The 20,420-nt window shown below is 42.1% G+C and overlaps 2 protein-coding genes across 5 annotated transcripts in view; both read left to right on the top strand.

The window, feature by feature from the left end:
• The window catches only part of myo9aa (myosin IXAa), a 229,071-nt gene that overhangs the window by 39,930 nt on the left and 168,721 nt on the right, over positions 1-20,420 (top strand). The window lies entirely within an intron of this gene.
• The window catches only part of znf609b (zinc finger protein 609b), a 76,595-nt gene that overhangs the window by 34,510 nt on the left and 21,665 nt on the right, over positions 1-20,420 (top strand). For all 4 annotated transcript variants that reach the window (XM_069705622.1, XM_069705623.1, XM_069705621.1 and 1 more), the window contains exon 3: positions 18,581-18,809. In XM_069705622.1, coding sequence (XP_069561723.1) covers positions 18,581-18,809 — 229 coding nt within the window. The remainder of the gene's footprint in view (positions 1-18,580; positions 18,810-20,420) is intronic.

The following is a 20,420-nucleotide window of genomic DNA, read 5'->3' as shown; positions in this document are numbered from 1 at the left end:
GTTTCTTTCTATAAAACAGTTTTTCTCAACTAAGTGATGTTCTATCATTCAAATTAAACTAATTGCATTTTTTTTTTAATCTCAGAAACTATCATTATTATAGTAATGCTAAAAATTACTTTTCAGTATATCATCATGAGTATCATTAAAGTCGACAATTATGTGAAGAAATTATTTTCCAATTAATTCGAAGAGTATATAACTGCAAAGTAGGGATGTCACTGAGGTATAAAAGCAAGACACATTAAATTCTTTCAGTAATTTGAGTGGATAAATGTTGGCAAAGATCTTCGTTCAAGGCGTATCCCGTTTTGTTCAGCCGTATTTGCCTTGGATTTATTTATCTGGCTTTTATGAAGGTATCAGGTTGAAGCTGTTCTCGTTAACATGTTGGAAAAATGGAGCATTTTTAGAATGAGCTAAAGCATCTTGTGGCTCCCTGACCTGGGCCTCGGACCAACAACTTAACGCTTCATCACCACTGCATCCCTCAAATCCTCACCGCAATCCACCGCTCGTCGAGAAAAAGACACCAAAAAAAAAAAAAATCAACTACATATGCCTTAAGTGTACAAACAGCGTTGGATTGACCTGTTCCCCCGGCCCCCAACCGAAGTGCTGCTTTGCTGCCAGGTCCGTCCAAACTTGATGACATGTAACTATTTGACTTTGGCATCGAGGAGTCGGTCACTGTTTACATGGCATTTTAGATTTATGTAGCTGGCAGAGGCACTTTGATCAGGGCCAGCCTCGGCCCACGAACGGGTGAGAGCATTAAAATAACAATATAAAGACTTATGATGAAGTTATTGTCAGCAGAACAAGCATTTAAGCCAGCTCTACACTGCAAACGACTCGGCCAAACATTAACTTCAAAGTGCATGCCTGGTTTGGGAAATATTTTAATGCCAAGCGAGAGTCGTAATAGAGAGAGCCCAGCTTAATAGCAGTCCCACATCCAGCGTAAATTAGACAGGGGACTCTGTAAAACATTTTATGGACTAAATGTGGAAAAAATATTGAATTTGACACCTTGTACCTGAGACATTTTCTCCAGCTGTGGCCTTTTATTCCGCCTCTTTCTCCAGAAAATCAACTCCTCTTATTGCAGCGCACTCCCATTGCAGACTTTTGAACCCTACGTCCTATAAATTATTTGTATGTGCATGATTTACTGTATTAAAAACCTTAAATGCCATAAGTGATAAATGTAGGTTGTCCTCTGCTTATGCCTCTCTTCAAAAATTGGCCGCGTGCCAATGACTTTTATAGTCTCCAGTGTATGAAGGTTTGATTTTCTCATGCTGTTTCCTTTCCTTAAACAAGAGTACCACATGCATCAAAGTCACCCCTGCCACAGCAGAGTCCTCTTATGAATGCTGATATGCTCACTAGAGACTGCATCAGTGTCCTTGAATACAGAAGCGTTGCATTATCTGTTGTAGGCAGAGAAAGAGTCCCCTGTCAAAACGTTGTTCGTCCTATCTCCGCCGTGTTTTTCCTCCCATCCTTGTTCCAGACTCATTTGGTCAGCAGTCGTGTCGGTTGCTTTTTTTCTTTTCTTTTTTTTTTTCTTTATTACAGTTACGGGTGAGGCTGTGATGTGGGTAGCACTGCAGGAAATACTTAAGTTACCATAACTGTTCAAAGAAAAACATTTAGGAATCCAGGTGGATATTACTCTCTCTGAGAATCACCATTGGTCGACACCGTAGAAACTATTTTCTTCCTGGGGTCGACTCTCATTCATAACAAAAGACATTTTATCGTCCCCAGTATACAACAACAACAAAAAAATTAATGTCTTTGGACTGCAAGGAAACCAGAACCACCTGGAAGAAACCCATAACAAGGAGAGCATGCAAACCCCACCCTAAACGTGTCTGGCTACAACCCTACGTGGTTTTAAACCTCATTTTGTACTCGAAGGTTGACGGTGAGGTTTCCAACTGAAGGAGATTTGACCAAAAAAATAAATAAATGGTCTCGGGGGGGGGGGGGGGGTATCTTGCCCATTGTGTTGGTCCATCATGTATGTTCTTACATTCCTGGTAGACGTGTTTGTGATGTAAAATACATAACGTAACGGTTCACACATTTGCTGAGCTGAATAATAACGTGGTTGTTACGAAGGACTCGTTGGAGAACTGCTTCGTGTATTATTAACCTTTGTGCAGGGCTGGGTGTCGTTCAAAATGTTTTTATATCGGTACCGGAATGATACCACTTATGTCAACAACAACAACAACAACAAAAAATCAATTTTAAGAAAAATAAATTGTTCTTACACTTTACACATCTTTAGTTTTCATGCAGTTTGGAGGGGGAGAGTGTAACACGGCATCTTCTGTAGCTAAAGTTAACATTTCACTCTACTGATCTTCCCTAAGTGCCTCACATGGAAGCTTATTGCTCGATGCTACAATTACCCGACGTTCCCTAAATGCCTCTCACGCTATCAGTAGATGCTGGTTAGCTGGCTTTGCACAGAGAAGCCTCCAGTGACGCACAACAGACAGTTTTGTCTTTGTTTACAAAGCTCACTGCAACTATATAAAACACTGCAGGAAGCTTCTGATAACCTTTTTTTTTTTTTTTTTTTTTAAACCTAAAGATGTACCACACGCTGTTTTATCTTGGGCATCAGAAACAACTTATGAGCAACAATTGTCTTTTAAGGTGATAAATATTCTTTAGCTCTGTTTTTGGCCTCTACCGACCCCTGAGGGAAATATCTGGCTATTTAGTTGCTAAATGCTCTGCTATGTTTACCAGCTGGTCTCCTAACTGTCTGCTGCTGAGCAGGTATTCTTCTGTAGGTGTTTTAGGGCTTTTCAGCTGATAAAAGCCGCCTGCTGTGGGAAAAATAAACACTATTAAAGAATTGGGCATGAACCTCAACTGTAAGGGTGCTGGCCAGACAGCTTAACAATTTGCTGAAACTCGAAATATTGCTAAAACAAAAGCTGCAGATTGAGTTGATAATTCTCGCCGCCGTATGGGCGACCCTTTTCACAATCACATTATCAGTGTGATTTTGACACATTATTACAATTAAAAAAATTGATTACAGGAGTGTCAAGTATAAAGTTTGCAGAGACGTGTTCTTGTTTTGGACGATATCTGAACCCGTAGATCTTTGTTTCAACTGTGTAATCGTTTTAGACTGGGAATAAATGAAGTAGAAAGACATTCCGCTGGATTCCTGCTTTTTTTTTTTCTTATGGTACTTGACAGGTGCGTAGATGTGATGAGAGCTTGATGGCTTGGCGTGCTTGGACTTAATATTATTCCTCTCAAAACTGGAAGGACGTGGCAGACTTCCTGAATTATTGCTGCCGAGATTGCTTTTTACTCTCCACCAACTACCCATTGGACAACTCCCCAAGTATGCTCTGCTTTTTCTGCGATGGTGAAAAAGGCCTTAGTGCGTTTCACTATTTCCAATTGTCCCAAAAGAGCCTTAGTGTGTCGGGGTCGTGTCAAGAAGGGAAGACGTGTGAGTGGATCAATAAAGGTGGAGTTAATATGGAAATGAGCTGCGGTTTGTACTGGAGGCAGGGGAGTTGTTTAGTCCTTGGCGATGAGCTGAGCTCGCACATTCAATTATGTTTCGTAAGTGGGGCCTCTCTGTCCATCTGGAAAACTAAATTATATTTAATCATATCCATTAGGTTTATGTATCCCTTGAAGAGGGACATTTTGCTGTTAAATCCATTCGCTTAAGTCATATGTCACAATTATTAGGGTATTTTTTTTATTGTTGATAACATAGCCTAGGATATTACTGTGGAGGTCCTGGGAATTTGGTTATTGCTGAATAATGGGACATTTAATATACCGGAAAAAAAAAAACATGATGCAAGAATTCATAGGCTTTGCTTCAGTGCTGCGTGGCCCTCAGACTACACATCTGGTGAAGATGAATTTATACGCTTTATAACGTTTTAGATGTGCAGTTGTTCGCTACAGAGCTTGATTGTTCTTCACTGAAGTCCAGAGTAAACATGGAAAACCAGTCCGTGACTTGTCAAGTGCGTGTTTTTGAAAAATTTCTAACATATAGTCTTGAGTTGAATTATTAATTCCGATCTCATCTCAAATCTAGTGTTCAGTATGAATTATTGAGCACCAAAGAGGCAAAGTGCTTAAAAATTGACTTAAGAAAAACTAATAAAAGCCAAGTATAGTACGAGAAATATCTTTTTGCGTGTCCCTTGGCTAACCAAACTTGTATATTGTATGAATAAACTGCACCCACAGACACGTGAAATACACACGTCACACTATGTTAAAAGGCATTTGTCTTGAACGAACAATACATAACACGAACCCCGTCCGGCTCCGAAGACTTGTCAGTTTGACAGTAAGTCCTTAGGATAAATAAAGATGGAGGTATCATCTGTGTTTATGGATGGCAGCTGCAGGCAGGGAGCAGGACGACGGCAGAGGAGGGAGGGAAGGGAAGGGAAAGGGGGGAGGGTGGGCTACAATGACTGCACTGACTGTTTATTTTTATCAGGGCATTAGCAGATTAGGCACTCAAACTAACAAGGTCATCAAACTCTGATGGCTGAGAGCAGCAGACCTCCGCTAAGCGGCTGGCTGAGAGGGGAGATTTGGTGTGATATAGTGGGTTTCACTTTACTCCCGCTCCCTCGACATCACCGCAGCCTGACTTTATTAGTGCTTTTAATGATCTGAAGGGCACAGATATAATTTGTTTAGAGATTCCCCACCGGCGGCTGCAGCGCGCGATGGCTTTACTGTGTTGCGCTGACAAGTCGCCGCATGTTGTTTGATTAGTGTCTGAGAAGCATTTGAGGGCTCAATATGCTTTTGTTGTTGTGCCAGAGTGGATCTGCCGTGCAGCTTTAAGCCTTTTCAAACAGCTTTTTCTTTCTTTTTTTTTTTTTTTCTTCTTTTTTTTGGTGATACTTGTCAGAGTAGATTTTTTTTTTTAATTTTTTTTTCTTCTTCTCCCAGGTGAGCTTGTTTTTGTCAGGTGTCACACTCCAGAGAAGGTTTCTCACTTAACTCTGGATTACATCCAAGTCAGTTTTGAACTATAATTATCAAAAGAAGTCACGGACGTTGCCGTGTGGATCAGAAAATAAACCGTGGGGCAACGTGTCCCGCCACACTCCTCCTCCAGTGACCTAACTTTTCATCTATTTTTTCCCCCTCCCGCCAGTGAGAGTGTTGAAATGTCATGTGGTTTGAGCCCCAGCGGTCATTGCCCACCCACCCCCCTTAAAAAAAAAAAAAAAAGGTGTATTAAGGTGTAGAAGTCTAAAGGGTTTTGAGGCAGTAGTGCAGAAACTACTGGCACTCAGTAATAGTGCACATCACCGTCCATAAAGATAGACATGGTTCAATGAGACATCCAGCAGTAGAGGTCAATCAGAGTAGCAAGCCTCAGTTAAAGTAGCAGCATGAGGGCCACAGCAGCGAGTGCAGTTCAAGCACTATTTGCAGAACAGAGCGCGGTTCACTTCTCCACATGCACAGACACACATTTCTACTCCTGCAGCCAGTGGATTTAACCTTTGCACCTTTTTTTTTTTTTTTTTTTTTTTTTTTTTTTTATCTGAAAAGCTCAAACCTCTACTTTTTTTTTTTTTTTTTTTTTTTTTTTTCTACAATGACAAGCCAAGAGAGGAATTTGGGAGTTAATCATGACATTCTTAAAGGTCATCTACAAACAGTGGTGGAGCTATATTTAGTATTTTTTTTTTTTTTACAGTTTAATTATTTACAGTTCAGCATAATGCCAAATTCAAGTTAATATATCATCCAATACTGTTAAGTACTCACAATCTGGCAGCCACACAATGACATGTCTGTGCTGCGCTAAGCATAATATTCATTGTTACCTTTTTTACTTTTTTTTTTATGTAGAAACACAAAACAACCGAAAGTAATTTGGGATAACTCTGAGGTTTTTTTTTTGTTTTAAAGAAAAGTGTGTTTATTGATGTGTGGTTTAGGATTGTCTTTCTAATGTTTGGAGAAGGCACCACCCACAGCAGAGCGTCAACACAAGCGAAACAGACTAACAGAACATCTATAAATAGTTTGAGGTTAGGGGCTCTGGGGAAATCTCACAGGCTGAATAACAACTTGTTTTTCTTGTATAATATGTGGGACCAGTAAAATGTCTTTTGTTACTTGGCTGATAAGGTTTATGGATAGTGTGTCTGTGAGCATTTCTTTCTTCTTTTTTTTTTTGCTCTGCTTAGCGCAAGCCGCTTTGGGCTTTTGAACGCAGGAAGGTAGTAGCTACCTGAAGCTGGAGTTTCGGTCACAGCTGTCGTGCCCAATCGTAAAACATTAAGTACGCTGCACCGGGTTGCTAGGTTCTCTCTTTTTTTTCTTTCTTTCTTTCGTTTTTGTCTTTTCCGTTCTGATCTCACGAGCTCGTGTTTGGCCAAAGCCTCAGACTTGTAAGAAGTCTGAATCATTGGTATTTGGGCGGAAATCTAGGTGGCTGAGCTGTTGATGACAGCCTCTCAGTTTGTTGTCAGGTTTCCCTTTGCTGTGAGATAAGATTTATGACTATGGAGAGGGGCTGGCGAGAGAGAAATCCTCCCAGGCTCAGCTTAGCTTATCTGGATTTCTACTCCCAGCACAGCTTCTCTCCCTGTCGGACGCAAGTGGGTGACCTTGACAAGAATGTGGCTTATTGTTGTAATAGATACTGTTGTTGTCAGCTGACCTATGGTCAGAGTGGGAGGATGAGAAATGGGGAGAACGGGAAGAGGAACGCCAGCGAAGCCCCGAATTAGCATGTAGATAAGATTAAGTTTAAAAACATGTTACAACTGATTAGATTTTAATCTTCCAACATATTTACGGTATTTGAAGAGTAATGATCTCATCAGAGCTGCAACAATTAGTCGATGAATCGACTTCTTTTTTTTTTTTTTTTCTTCTTGACATTTTACCGATGAAACAACAATAATGGCAGGCAGATCGATCAATAATGAAAAATAAATATTAGTTGCAGACTTCTATGCCAGTATTCAGTGTTGCACTACAACTAAGGCAAATCTTTTTATTTTTTTTTATTTATAGAGCCTAATATTATATTCTCCTTAAGAAGCTTTAGATTTTGCTGAGAATACAGCAGCCTCCGTCCTTAGACGCAGGGATAAGTTGCGTTATTATAAGAACATCCAGCCGCAAACCACCGACTGAAACCACAAACGATCTTAGAGCCAGGCACAGAGAATAGTTTTGTCCCTAGTTTTTTGTTTTTTTTTTTTGTATTATAATAGAGTACAGATGCATTATGCTCTGGCAGTTCCTCCTATAGGCGTCCCACACATAAAGACATAAAGGGATATTCAGGTTGCTCTGCCTCTGTATGGAGAGCCTCTCAGCCCTCAACCATTTCCAACAGCCCGCCCCAGTGCGCTGTTCCAAACCCAACCCCCCACCCTGTCGAACAAACAATACCAGGCCCGGGCTCAAAGCAGCCAGCTGAGCCAGAAAAGAGAGGAAGGAATTAGGTTGACAAGGTCAAGCTGAACCAAGACGAGAGGAAAGAGTATCACACCACCTGCTGTATGTTAGCCGGTCAACCAACCAGGCTTCCAGCACCGACTGCCAAAAAAATCTTGAGTTAAGCAGCTACAAAGGATGACGACTTTTTTTTTAGTAAGTAGTTCTCCGTTCTCACTTGTTTCAGGAAATGCCATCCGCCATAGAGATAATGGAGTTTCTCTATCTGCTCGTTAGCCAAAACCGGTGTAACTCGCTGGTGTTTTTCTGTACATCTCCTTCCACAGACGGGCAAATGATTTACGAGTTGGTTCGTGTAATGATATTATGGCTGCAAGGAATAACAATATGTAACATTTAATAGTCACGTAATACAATATCCACAGTTTCGACTTGGCACATCACGCTTACGCGGTCTGTGTTGTTCACTACAGCAGTTACTTGTCTTTCTATGAGGGATCTGAATGTATTTGCAGCCGTGCTGGCGTTGAGGTTTCTGGGGTAGCTTTGTTGGCTTCCAGCTGTGGTCCAAACTCAAAGGTCTCTGCAGTTATTGAACGGTGGACGTTCACGGTGGATCCAACGGACTTTTCGTGATCCTCTTGATTCTTGTAGCGCCATCTTGAGGTTAACCTTTGCGGTTCTACGTGACTCAACAACTGCTGAAAGGAATGCCGTGAAATTTGGTCCAGATATTCATATCCCCCTCGGGATGAATTGTAAGTTCCATTATCCAATTTATTTTGCTCAGTATGTTTGTTTATGACCACAAAAAAAAAACCAACCTGAATAATAATAACAGTCCCATTAGCCTCAGCTATGCTTTCATGGTGCCAAGTGTCAAGATTTGAGTATACCAACACCCTAAACTGAGATGCCGTGGTTGAACACTGACTGACTCTTGGAGTCTTCTGTTAGTATGTGAAAGCAGAAACTTAAACTGGGTGTGAAGTTGCTCTTTAATATATATATATAAAAAAAAACAACGTACAGACATATAACACATGGGGATTGTAATACTTGTGTTTTATTTTCCTGTTTTTTTTTTTATTATTATTCTAGTCACCAACTTTATTGCTGAAATTTGCCGACGTGGCACTTTTGCAGACAGGAAGACAGAATAAGACCATTCAGACACTCAGAAAAGTTGTAAACAAACCCGCCAGTTTTTTTTTTTTTTTTTTTGCCAAATATGGGTCTTGTTTTACTTTTGCAGTTGGATCGTGGTACTAACAGGAAGGGAGTTTTTTTTTCCTCTGTGTGACTTTGCTTTACTGGGCAAATTAGGCCACTGCTTCATAAGTGAGCAAATTGGTAAGCTCCACTTATCTTGGCTCAGTTCTCTACCCTGCGGTCTCCTGTGCCTTCTGTCTTTTTATATCACTTTTGCTTCCCATCATGTAGCTGGTAGCTGCAGGAGCAGCCTCCTGACTAATGTATGTTGTCCTTTCATCAGCGAGTGCAGATGTCTCCACAGGTAAAGCCTCTCGTAAGAGGTTTCTCTTTGACAAAGCTTTTCATGCACCTTTCTGCTTCAGTACAATCAAAGCCTCCCGGTAAAGAAAAAAAAAAAACAACAACAACAAAAAACTATAACGTGTCACACTGAAAGCGTTACGAGTCTTTGTCACAGTTGAGCTGTGATCCGCGGCGGTCGCTGAGATGAAAGTTTACTCGGTGCTGCATATGAAGCTGTTGCTTTTTACAGATTTTTTATTTTTTTATTTTTTTTATTTAGCCGTTCCATTTCCCACCTTGGAGGTTGTGTTGCGTCATAAAAAAAAAATGAGCTGCAATCTTAAAGGTCGGTTTCATTGCTGAGATCAAACGGTGAATCACGCCATCGCGGTAGCATTACGTTTTGTAAAGGTTGGTTTTTTTTGTTGGGTTTTTTTTTGGCTCCAAGGTAAAATGCAAAACAGGTTTTACATGACTTCTAACTTTACTCCGACTCCCCTCGTCTGCTATATAAAAAAAATATATATATATCATTTGTATGCGTGGTGGAGAGCTATAATGTTAAAAGAGTCATGTGGCAAACGGCTTCTTTGTCAGACAATAACTGCGTAGATTGAGATCCCGGCTTGCTCATTATAGCTCCGAAGAGATTGTAGGTCGCGGGTGACCGACTCCCATCGCAGCTTAGTTTCCTCCCCGTATTATTTATCGGTGGTTACGCTTCCCCGAAAGCACAATTAGCAGCTAAAACCGAGAAGAGTTGCCTGGAAACTGAGTGCCTTTTGCCAGCTGGTGGTCCACAATAGATGTCAGGTGTTCCTGTTTGTGTTTTCTCTCTCAGTTTCTGTGATCGCGCTGAGCTTCAAAGAGAATGACGGCGTGGTTTCAGAAAAAAGAATTAGGCCAGTGTTCAGTGTTTGAAAACAGTCGGCTCGGCTTTCACGACTTGAAAGGGAATCCAGTCATTTTACGCCCTCCCCCACCTCCCCCGCCCCTCTCCCCCTCCTCCCACCCAGCTGATTTGAACGTTTTAGTAATCAAATTAGGTGAGACTTGTGCATTTGTTTTCAATTGTAGCTTAATGCTAATAACCATGTCACTTGAGTGCTCTCAATAACAGGGCTCGCTTTAAAAGCACACCCAACGATCGTGTGGCTGATAATCAGACTCCGCATTGCAGTTGTCTGGACCGATTATAATTTAAACGCCGCCGCTCTTAAATTCATTATGCAGATTCGACAACGAGGCGCGGATTACGAGTCCCAAGTTGTTTGCGCGGTAGCCGAATGAAGACGGCCGGGGTCCCTCTTTTTTTTTTTTTTTTTTTTTTCCCCAGACGTTTCTCCACTGTGTGTCAGCGGCGTTGAAAGAAGCGCCGACCAGAGCCGGCGAGAAGTGTAATCTCCAGCTGGCCTTCGACCTCAGTAACTCACCAAAGATGTTCACAGGCTTCGGCCCCCGGAGTCAAAAAAGAATTGCATAATTGAAGCAGGGACACTGAACTTAGCCGGCGAGTAGCACTTCAGCAAGGGCTCCTTTTTACTTAATAATGGCTCAGTGTCAGAAAGAATTATGTTTTCTCTTTTCAACACGTGGTTTTTTTTCCCGCTTTTGATGTTGAAAACAGTGTTGAATTTCTCAGGCTACAAAATCTGTGCCGTTCAGCGGTTAAACCAGGGGTGTCAAACTCATTCTAGTTAAGGGGCCACGTACGGCCCACTTTGATCTCAAGTGGGCCAGACCAGTAAAATCATAGCATAATAACGCATACATAACGACAATATTTCTCTATGTTTAAATCATTGGTGAAGGTTTTTGGATGATAAACCCTATTTTAAAGGTCTTTCTACAATAAACTAGAAACATAAAGAGCAAAAACTCAGACATCAGCCCGCTGTTTATCTGCCTGGGCTCTCCTCTGCAGATTCCCTAGCAGCGATCGCTTCTTCCTCCGGAGCAGACGTCGCATTTACGCTGTTTTTGAAGCAATTACTGGATCGATTAAAAAAAAAAAAAAAATTACAAAACGTTTGTACTCATAAACCTCCATATTCTCATAGAAATGCACTTTATGTCTTTCTGTAATTTTCACACTTAGCAAAGTCATCCGGCGGGCCGAGCTGGACCCCCTGGCGGGCCGGATCCGGCCCGCGGGCCGTATGTTTGACACCCCTGGGTTAAACAATAAATTAAACAGTTAACATTGGCCAGTGAAGAGCAGTCGTAGTTCCTTTCAGACGGCAGCCAGGAAACTATCCATACGTCGCCGTGGACTAAATATTTATTTACTTTGCGACGATTCAATTTTCAAATGATTTCTGGGATTTTTTTTTTCTTGCAGTTTAACAACATTGACATTAGCATAGTAATACGTAGCACTTACAAAAAAAACCGTCAGATTAATGGGCGACACTTGGCACCCGTATTTATCATTTAAAAACATTTCATAAAGATTTAATAAATGGTTTATCAATTTTTTTTCAACAGAAAAATATTGCAATAATACACGATGCCTCGAAATAACAATACAATGCAACAAAACTGCAACTCGGGATGAAAACCCAATTAAATAAAAAGGCAGTGTTGCATTGAATTACAGGCATAAACATATTGTATAACAGAAATATGCGCCATTGCCTTGGTGCCAGCTTATGTTATTTTAGCATTACATATATATATGTTGTTGTCACATATTTACATTTTCACAGTCGTGTTGGTTAAATCTTAATCAACCCTTTTCTTTGATATTGAATACTATAGATATTCTTTTGTACAATACATGCTCATTCAATAAAGAAATGCCTCTTTTTTTTTTTTTAACTAAGACACCAAGGTGTTTAACAAATTTGTATTTTTTTTTTGTAGTACAGTGAACCCTCGTTTATCGCGGGGGTTACGTTCCAAATAGAGACCGCGATAGGTGAAATCCGTGAAGTAGGAACCTTTATTTTTTTTACAATTATTATACAATGAAATACTCCATAATACATTGAAACCAAAGAACAAAACCTTTTTACAAGCCCAAGCATTTGTTTAACAAATAAAAGTACTGTATAAATGTTTTTTTTTTAACAAATAACTACTGTACTGTAAAATAATAATTTTAATCATCAATACGAACTGAAGGCTTCAAATTGCTGAGATCAACACCGCCCCACTGCGACCCGAGTCATTGGATTAGAACGGGAGGAAATGAAAAATGATTATGAAAACAAATACAAAGTACAAAGTACAGTCGGACAAATAGTGACTCGTGTATTTCACGGCTCTTCTGACTGAGCCGCTGCATCCTGACTCCGCTCTGCAGCGGTTCTTTCTTCTAAAGCCGGCGGTGCAGGTGTGGTTTTTCAAGAGAAGAACATAGTTATCGGTAGTTGTTGTCGCTCTTTTTTCTTCTGGGCAAAAAGATTCTTATAAACCGACATGCCACCATCGATTATTTTTAATTTGGCAAGCTGTTTTACGTACGTGTACATATTAAACCGCAACGTTATTGACAAACAGGTAGAGAAGAAGCGGAGAGACTGTTTAGCCAATCAGAATGCAGAACACAATGCACGATGCAAATCCGTGAAGTAGCGAGACCGCGAAAAGTGAACCGCGTTATAGCGAGGGTTCACTGTACATACAGAAACGGAGCGGGAGATGATAACTCACGTATGCAATCAATCTGAATGATCCAGTACGCATTTTGTGACCTGACTCAATGAGCTGACTCCCATTTTAACAACATTACAACCAACTGTTCTGCAAAGTAGAAAGATAAAGAAAGCGTGAGCATGGGCACATGAAATAGGACAGCATGCGAGGGAGAGGAACTGCTTTTGGTGCTCATGTTGTTGCACGCTCCGAAGCAGAAAAAGGACCAGGAAAAATATGTAATTCTATGGTTTAGCAGTGATGCTTATTGAACAAGTGTTGCAGACATGATTCTCTGTGACCGGCAACAGCAGTCTCGTATGAATTTTTAAACCATGACCAGAACATTTATTATAATCCCGTGTTAAACATGAGCTTGGTGAATGAAAGTGGTTTTAGTCTTAGGGCCGCTGTTAAAAATGAATCTGGGCTTTCTATCCATAACTATTTTAGAAACAATATCCGTGTTACACGTCACATCTTACATAAAATCAAATCCAGACCGTAGATATTTTTAACAGGTTAGGCATGGCTGGTCTCATGGTTCTCTGCGTCTCCCACATAGGTAGGTAGGTAGGTAGGTAGGTATGTACTTTATTAATCCCCGAGGGGAAATTTTTTCGCTACAGCAGCATACATACAGAAGCAATAAGACAATAATAGAAACAATAGAATAAAATAATAGAATAGAATAGAATAGAATAATATAATAATAGAAAAGCAATAAAATTAAATAGCAGTAAAAAATATAAATATAAAATGCACAGTATATACAGTACATTATATATCTATATATATTATATACAACAAACCAAGAAACAGTCAACATATATATATATATATATATAGATATATACAGTACAGTATATATATATATATATAATATATACATAGTGACTCAGCTTGTTCTGATTGGCAGTAAAATCCCAACTGATCACGAGTTGAGAGGTTCTCCAGTTGTTATTTTCCCTGCCGATATAAAGGAAGGTTGTTCACTGTTAATCACACGAGCACAAACGACTCCTTGATTCCCATTTGGGTTCCCTTTTCCATCTGCCAATCCCGACAGGTGTGCTCTGCAATCAGACAAAAAAACCTCTTATCTCCATTTTCTCCGTTGCCTACTCCCCAAAGCGTAGCTCTGTTCACCACTATGACCAATAGCGTCCGGCTGAGCCAAATCATACCCCGCACGTTCTGCCGTTCTAGTATCCTTAGATCCATTTTATTTGTTACTGACTTTGCCTTAGTATAGCCATAGCAAAACTATTTTTTTTTCTTGTTTGTAATCAGAGAGGAGAAGCCTTAGACTGTATATACAATTGGACCTTTGGGTCTGAAAAGTGAAACCAATAAAGGGCCTTAAATGTGTAATACCACTGAGGGCCACTAGGGGCAGGCTTTAAAACAACAACAACAACAACAAAAGAAAAAACAACTCTGGCTCCAACAGACACCCATTAAGAAAGCGTCAACTTCTTTACTGAAATATAGTCCACGCATTTTTTTTTCCACAAGTCACTATGGTGTCATCTGCTAATTTTACTTCTTCTGATCAGTATTCTGGTGCCCTACATTTAAAATCTTTATTTTGTAATTTTTTACAGCATTATCCAACAGAATGAACGAAAATAGGTCAATTACAGCACCTGCGTCTTCACGGACATTTTGAAAAGGGAATGATGACGGAGAAAAGGTTTCTAATTGCCCCTCACCTCCCTCTGAGGGCGATCTGATGATCTCTGATAATAGCAATACGATATTATGAAAATACAGATCCATGTAGCAACTGATAACAGCTGCTCAGACATTTTACAAACTGTCAGTCAAGGTTAAGGCTTTCTACTTTTACAGCGTGCTGACCCTAAGCGTTGACTAAAATAAAAGATTCAAAGCATCATTCGGTCAACTGTGTACGGCTCCCCACCGTCCACGAGTTACAACCAAGACAGGTGTCTCAGTATGACAGTGCAGTGTAATCCTTTTCATAATCCTTGTCCAAGCTTAGTGCTCAATTTCTTAATCCCAACTCTAATAAACAAGTTAAAGCTGAAGTTAATGTGTCCAGTAAAAAGTGCAGCACACATCCATCTGCCACGGCCGAGTTATTGTGCGATCACTGGAAATCCAGGCAGAGTCAGCACAACGCCAGTTCAAGACTCGCAGGATTTTTTTTATTTTTTTTTGTCAGCGAGTTAAACATTATTCTTGCCAGTGTGGCTTTTTGAAGGGTTTCAGTTAAGGAACGGTTTGCATGACACTCGAGCATTGTGGTTTCGGGGGAGATTTCAAAATCCTTCTGTAAAGTCTTGCACGGAGGGAAGAAATTGTGGAATTTGGCACCAGCTGAGTGGCGGGTAGAGCCTTGTAATCTGACAAATTGTGTAGTTCAGTTGCATGTTGTTGTTTTTTTTGTTTTTTTTCGAAACCCCGGATGAGACGTCAGGCATTTCACTGTGAGGGTTTTACACTCTGCCAGCCCCACAGTGAAAGTCCTTTTGTTCACTCATCCATTGACAGAACTTGGAAATAGGGCGGCATTGTTCACGCACCATGTAAACTGGTCCCATTTCCGTCGTGATTCTATTCTAATTATTTTGTACCATTGCTTTAGAGAATGGCTCCTTTATTGCGTAATGACATTAGACTGACTAGTCGCTTGTAGTTCTGACAGTTGAAATGGGATAATTCCTCTAATTCCCCAACAAATTGAGTGGAAAAAAATAAATGCCAAAGATCACCCAGGCAAGGTTGTACCTAATCTGAAAATGGAAGATACGATTGTGAAATTCATCAGTTCATTAATGAAAGTTATTAACCTCGCGGATATTGAAGGGAATTGTTCTGTTTTTTTGTTGTTGTTTTTTTTTAAAGCAAATAATTGGAGAACCGCAATGAATAAAAGGCGTCTCGTACTGCGGCTGTACTTGTAAACCGGGGGAATCCTTGAACTGTGCTCTGCTTTCACATTTGCACACTAAACCGTGTTTCCCTTAATTCATTATTATCTGCCATCATTAGCCTCCTGTCATTTTAAAGTGGGGTTTGGACCTCTTCTCCGGGGTTATCGCATAAATGCATTACATTTCAAGTATCACTGGCAGTCGGGTCTTCAGTAATGTCTGGTCCAGAGCTAAAGCAGTCCAAAATAATTAAATAGTCTGAAAATATAAGTCAACATTTCAGGGATTTTTTTTTTTTTTTTAAGGCAAAAATGCCCAAAACATATCAGCAATTCTCTTTTAAATGTGCTGATTTTTTTTTTTGCGTTGAGTTTTAGATTGCTGTTTGGTCAAAACGGGGCAAAGGATCATTTTCAAAAGGACTCTCAAAATGCGATGGACGTTTGCCACTGTTTTCTGACCAAATGGTGAATCGGTTAATTCAGAAAATGGCCCACAGATGAATTGATTGATAAAAAATAATTGCAAGTTTCAGCCGTACTCTCGGCGATGCTCGCGCTGCCAGCATCAAGTGGCCAATTCAAACACTTGCCCCAATGAGCGTCCGGCTCCAAACAGCGCTCAGCTAAAACATCGTGTGTTGTTTTGTGTTTGGTCCAAAGAGGAAACCGATCTGGAGATTGTTAGCGTGATAATCTTGATAAATGACGAGTGCCGCCCAAAACATATGGAGTAAACGCATTTATTGGAGGCTAATTCCAGGTCAAAGCAAACTACACCAGCTCACTTCGGTCACAAATCTTTCCAAAATGTCAAATCCGGGAATGTCGACACAAAACAGTTTGACTTTGAGGAGTTGAGTCAATTTAGGGGAGGCTCTGCATGAACCTGTTTGCACCTTTCACCGTTTGCTGTCACTCTGAAGGAGGGTTTATTGTGTGGTCTTGTCTGCAGCCCCGTGTCTCCGTGAGGCTCAGGAACAGTGTGTGGTGACAGCTCGGGTGATTACCTGTCCCGTCTCATTCACTCAGCCGGCCGGCGGCTCGGCCACGTCGTGCATCAGAAACTGACACGCGGCGATTACGATGTCGTTAGCTCCGACTCTCTGTCACTCTCTGCACACATTAATTTGCTCTCTGAGCACCGGCAGAAATGGGCTATCCGCGCTGATTTCAGTAAACCGTGAAATATAAAGCCTCTGTGATGACAAGTCTTGAGCTAATATTAAATTTCATCAGTGACTAATGTTTGGTTTTCAGAGCTCTCAGTTCATCGCGGATTCAGATTTCTTGTTCTGTGATTGATGTGCCTCACTCGGAATAAATCGCGGGGTATTTTCTAAAAGCGCATCTCCAGTGGAAATACCGATCTATATTTATAGTGTGTAAAAAAAATAAAAAAAATATTTTTTTTAAATCTTCTAACACGTGATAGGTTATTATAGCAATCTGTTGCTAGTCTTGCAAGATTACAATCATTGTTAAACCCCAAAATGTGAAAAAGTAGTCGAGCGTCATGGAATTTTTTTTTAACTTGTAACTCATTACACATACATTTCAGTTTCTCTGGCAATAGATGTAAAAAAAAAAAAAAAATGTTTTACTCCGAAGCATTTACAGCCATGATAAGTGCAGCTTTGCAGAGCCACATAAGCACAGCTGTTCTTTGGAGCTAAATGCTGTCCACGACAATGCTAAGATGCCGATGTTTAACAGGTATAAAACACCTTAAATTAGCATTAATATTTGCTAATCAGCGCCAATTATTTCTGAATAGTAAGTACAGCTAGGGCTGATGGGGGTTGCATTAGTGATTAGAAATGTAAATTTTGTGTTTGTCCATCTGGGAGGTGTCGAGAGATGTTTCAGTCGAAGGTTGACCGGCAGGCAGGCAGACAGCAGAGTCTGCGGGATTCATCCTCTGAGGATGAAGAAGTTAGCGTCGGTTTTTAGCGGGTTCATTCGGGTCCGAGGCGGTTTACCGACCCGCCGACAACCCCGGGTGGACCCAACTTAAGCCGTCACCTCGGTATCGGCGGCGGTAAGTAGTTTGTGTTCACGTGTGATCGTACTCAGTTTGGAACAGTAAGTAGATTAGAACAGTTATTTAAAGGGTGTACAAGGTTATAATCCAACGTGTCAATTGTTGTTTTGTCTTCTAAGTCTAATTGGATCCAACATTGGCAGCACATTTGCGAGCACTGAGTGGTTTATGCCCAATTAATAAATGTGCAGCGTTGGCTTCGGCAACGGCGCTCCCCCTGCAGTTCAGCGCTAATGATTTGGAGCGCTTTAATGTCGACCGCCTTGAATAAAGAGCACTAAGCCCGGTGTCACTGTGGCCTTTAAATCACCATCGGTCTTCCTCTCTCTCTCTCTCTCTCTTATTTTCCCCCAACCTACACATTTTTTTTTCTACCTCCGGTTCTCTCTCGCGCGTCGTCCCCCCTCACTTAGTCTGGTCCCCGTCCCTCGCTGTCCTTTTTCATTTCGGCCCCCCGCCGTCTCCCCGTCGCTGTCACAGTGTGTCAGAACAGGTGGAATCAATTACTGACCCTCAGCAGCCCCGCTCCCCGTACCACAACGAGCTCTTTAATTGAGGGAATTAATGAGTGATCAGCCTGTGAGATGATTTGGTGTGTGAGTAGGTGGGTGGGGGTGCGGGTGGGGGTAGTTTGTTTGGCCGACCCCCCCCCCACCTCCCTCCAGCGTAGCGAATTCTGTCTTTCCACAGAGGCAGTCAAAGCCAGTTCACATTTCTGCTTTTTTTTTCCCTTCCCCGCCGCCCCGCTAATCACCTCTAAGGTTGAGCAAAGAGACGCCGCAGCACTAACTGCTCCATCACCCGCTCCCTCTGATGAAGATTGCTTTTAAGGGCCACTGAAATACCAGAATGCCTTTCATGCGTTGAGCACTTTGTTCACTTCCTCTCGTCGCGGCATCCGCTGGCTGACTCTCCACATCTGCTCCAGTGTGTGTTTATTCGCTGCGTCTGAAGTGTCTCGTTGTGTTTCTTTCTCTCTCTCTCTCTCTCTCTCTCTCTCTCTCAAAAACCTTCCACTCCTCTCTTCGCAGATGGAGTCGCCCGTCTCCACGCCGGCTCCTCCTCCCCCCCTCCACCTCCTGGCCGCGGTAGGCAACAGTGAGATCGCCTCGCCGTGTGAGCAGATAATGGTGCGCACGCGCTCGGTGGCGGTGAACACGTCCGACGTGGCCCTGGCTACCGAACCCGAGTGCTTGGGGCCCTGCGAGCCCGGGACCAGTGTCAATCTTGAAGGCATTGTGTGGCAGGAAACTGAAGATGGTAAGTGACTCTTTTCAAATGAGTCCCTGGATTGTGGCATTAAAAAAAAGACAACAACAACAACAAAAAACACAAAAAAAACACAAAATAAGCTAAAAGCATATGGGATAGGTTGTTTTTTTTTTGGTTGTTTTTGTTTTCACATAGCCAGTGCGGTTGTGCGGTTGTATTGAGGCATCAAAGAGAAGTCGGTTTTTCAAGGCTTTAGTGAAGCCTCTGTCGTTTAAAAAAAAAAAATGATCATCTTGCTGTCATTACCATACATATTTTCCCTGCGAAAATGTAATTGGATATGCTCGGACTGCCTGAGGAAATGGTGGTGGTGGTACTAATGCCTGCTTTAACAGCACACATGCTGCATAATATTGCCAGGAACAATAGTAGTTGGCAGGCAGTTCTTAGGTGGCCTTGATTTTTCTCTTTTGCTTGGGAGTACGCAGACGGGAGTTTGTTGCACGGAGATATCTGCTCAACAACAACATGCCTCGTAACACAAAGCACTTTTTTGGGGGGGGATTTTTTTTAATTTTTTTTTTTTTTGCGAGCCTGCCAGTTGGGAATAGAGTTGGCTCCTCTCCTGCAGCGCAGTCCGAGTGAAATCTCAGACGCTCTCAGTTTTCCCTCCCTTTGATCGAAACCGCATTCGGCTTATTTAATTTTAAGATGTATCAATGCTCCATCAGGTTGGGCTGGGCCTGAAAGACTGCCCCCCCCCCCCCCCGTTGTGCATGTGAAATAATGCAAACACCTAATCTTCAAAGGAGCTCGCGCTCAGTCGCTCTGCGGGCATGCTGAGTACAAATCGCCCACACATCCACAGTGCTGCTTGTTGGTTCACTTGGAGGAACCAAACAGGGAAAAAAAAAAAAAAAAAAAATGTCCCTGCCTCATCAACATTCCCAAAGCACAGTCCCTGCTATTGAGTGCCTCTCCGCCGCCCCCCCCACCCCCCTCCCCGCCCTCGTTTTTTGATTTTTGCTCCAGCCCTGGGCTGTGTCTGATTCACCCCTGTTCTCCTCTCTGTTGCGGCTCTTTTCTGTTACCAAGCATCCAGCCGGTCACCCCTTGACTCTGTTTCCAAGCAAACTGGGAGAAAAGCAAGTGTGAGGCAGGAGAGGGGGTTAGGGGGGAGGGAGAGAGAGAGAGAGAGAGAGGGGAGGAGGGGGGCAGTGGGGGTGGACAAGGCTACTTCTGTTAGTGACACAAACATGGCTCGGAGCCAACAGCAGTACTATGTTTGTGCTCCCTCGTTCTCTTGCCTCCCACGGAGTGATTGAGCCTCCCACCCTGCCCCCTTCCCCGTTCCCCCCACCACCACCACCACCTATCCCCTCCACCTCCCCCCTCCCCGACCAAGTCTGTCCTTTGCCTGCACTCACTCTCTCAAAGCTGCTATTTTCGCTGGAAGAGGCAATGGTTTGGCCTGATGGAGCTGTGTTTTCTCCTGATTCCACTCTATCTGGCTCAGTGGGGGAGGAGGTTGGTGGGAGCTTTGGAGTGGTTTTTAAAAGTGGTACAGTGGCGAGAGGTGTGTGTCTGTCTGTCTGTCTGTGTGTGTGTGCGTGCGCGCAGGTGTATCACACGGGTTGTTATGGCCATCAGAGCGGTAGA

Source organism: Brachyistius frenatus, unplaced genomic scaffold (genome assembly GCF_029030835.1).
Source record: "Brachyistius frenatus isolate BFR_SWC_R1_liver_20210118 unplaced genomic scaffold, ASM2903083v1 Contig_58, whole genome shotgun sequence".
NCBI classification, from domain to species: domain Eukaryota; kingdom Metazoa; phylum Chordata; class Actinopteri; family Embiotocidae; genus Brachyistius; species Brachyistius frenatus.
Note: the sequence above shows the minus strand (reverse complement) of the source record. Positions and strands in the feature narration are given on the sequence as shown.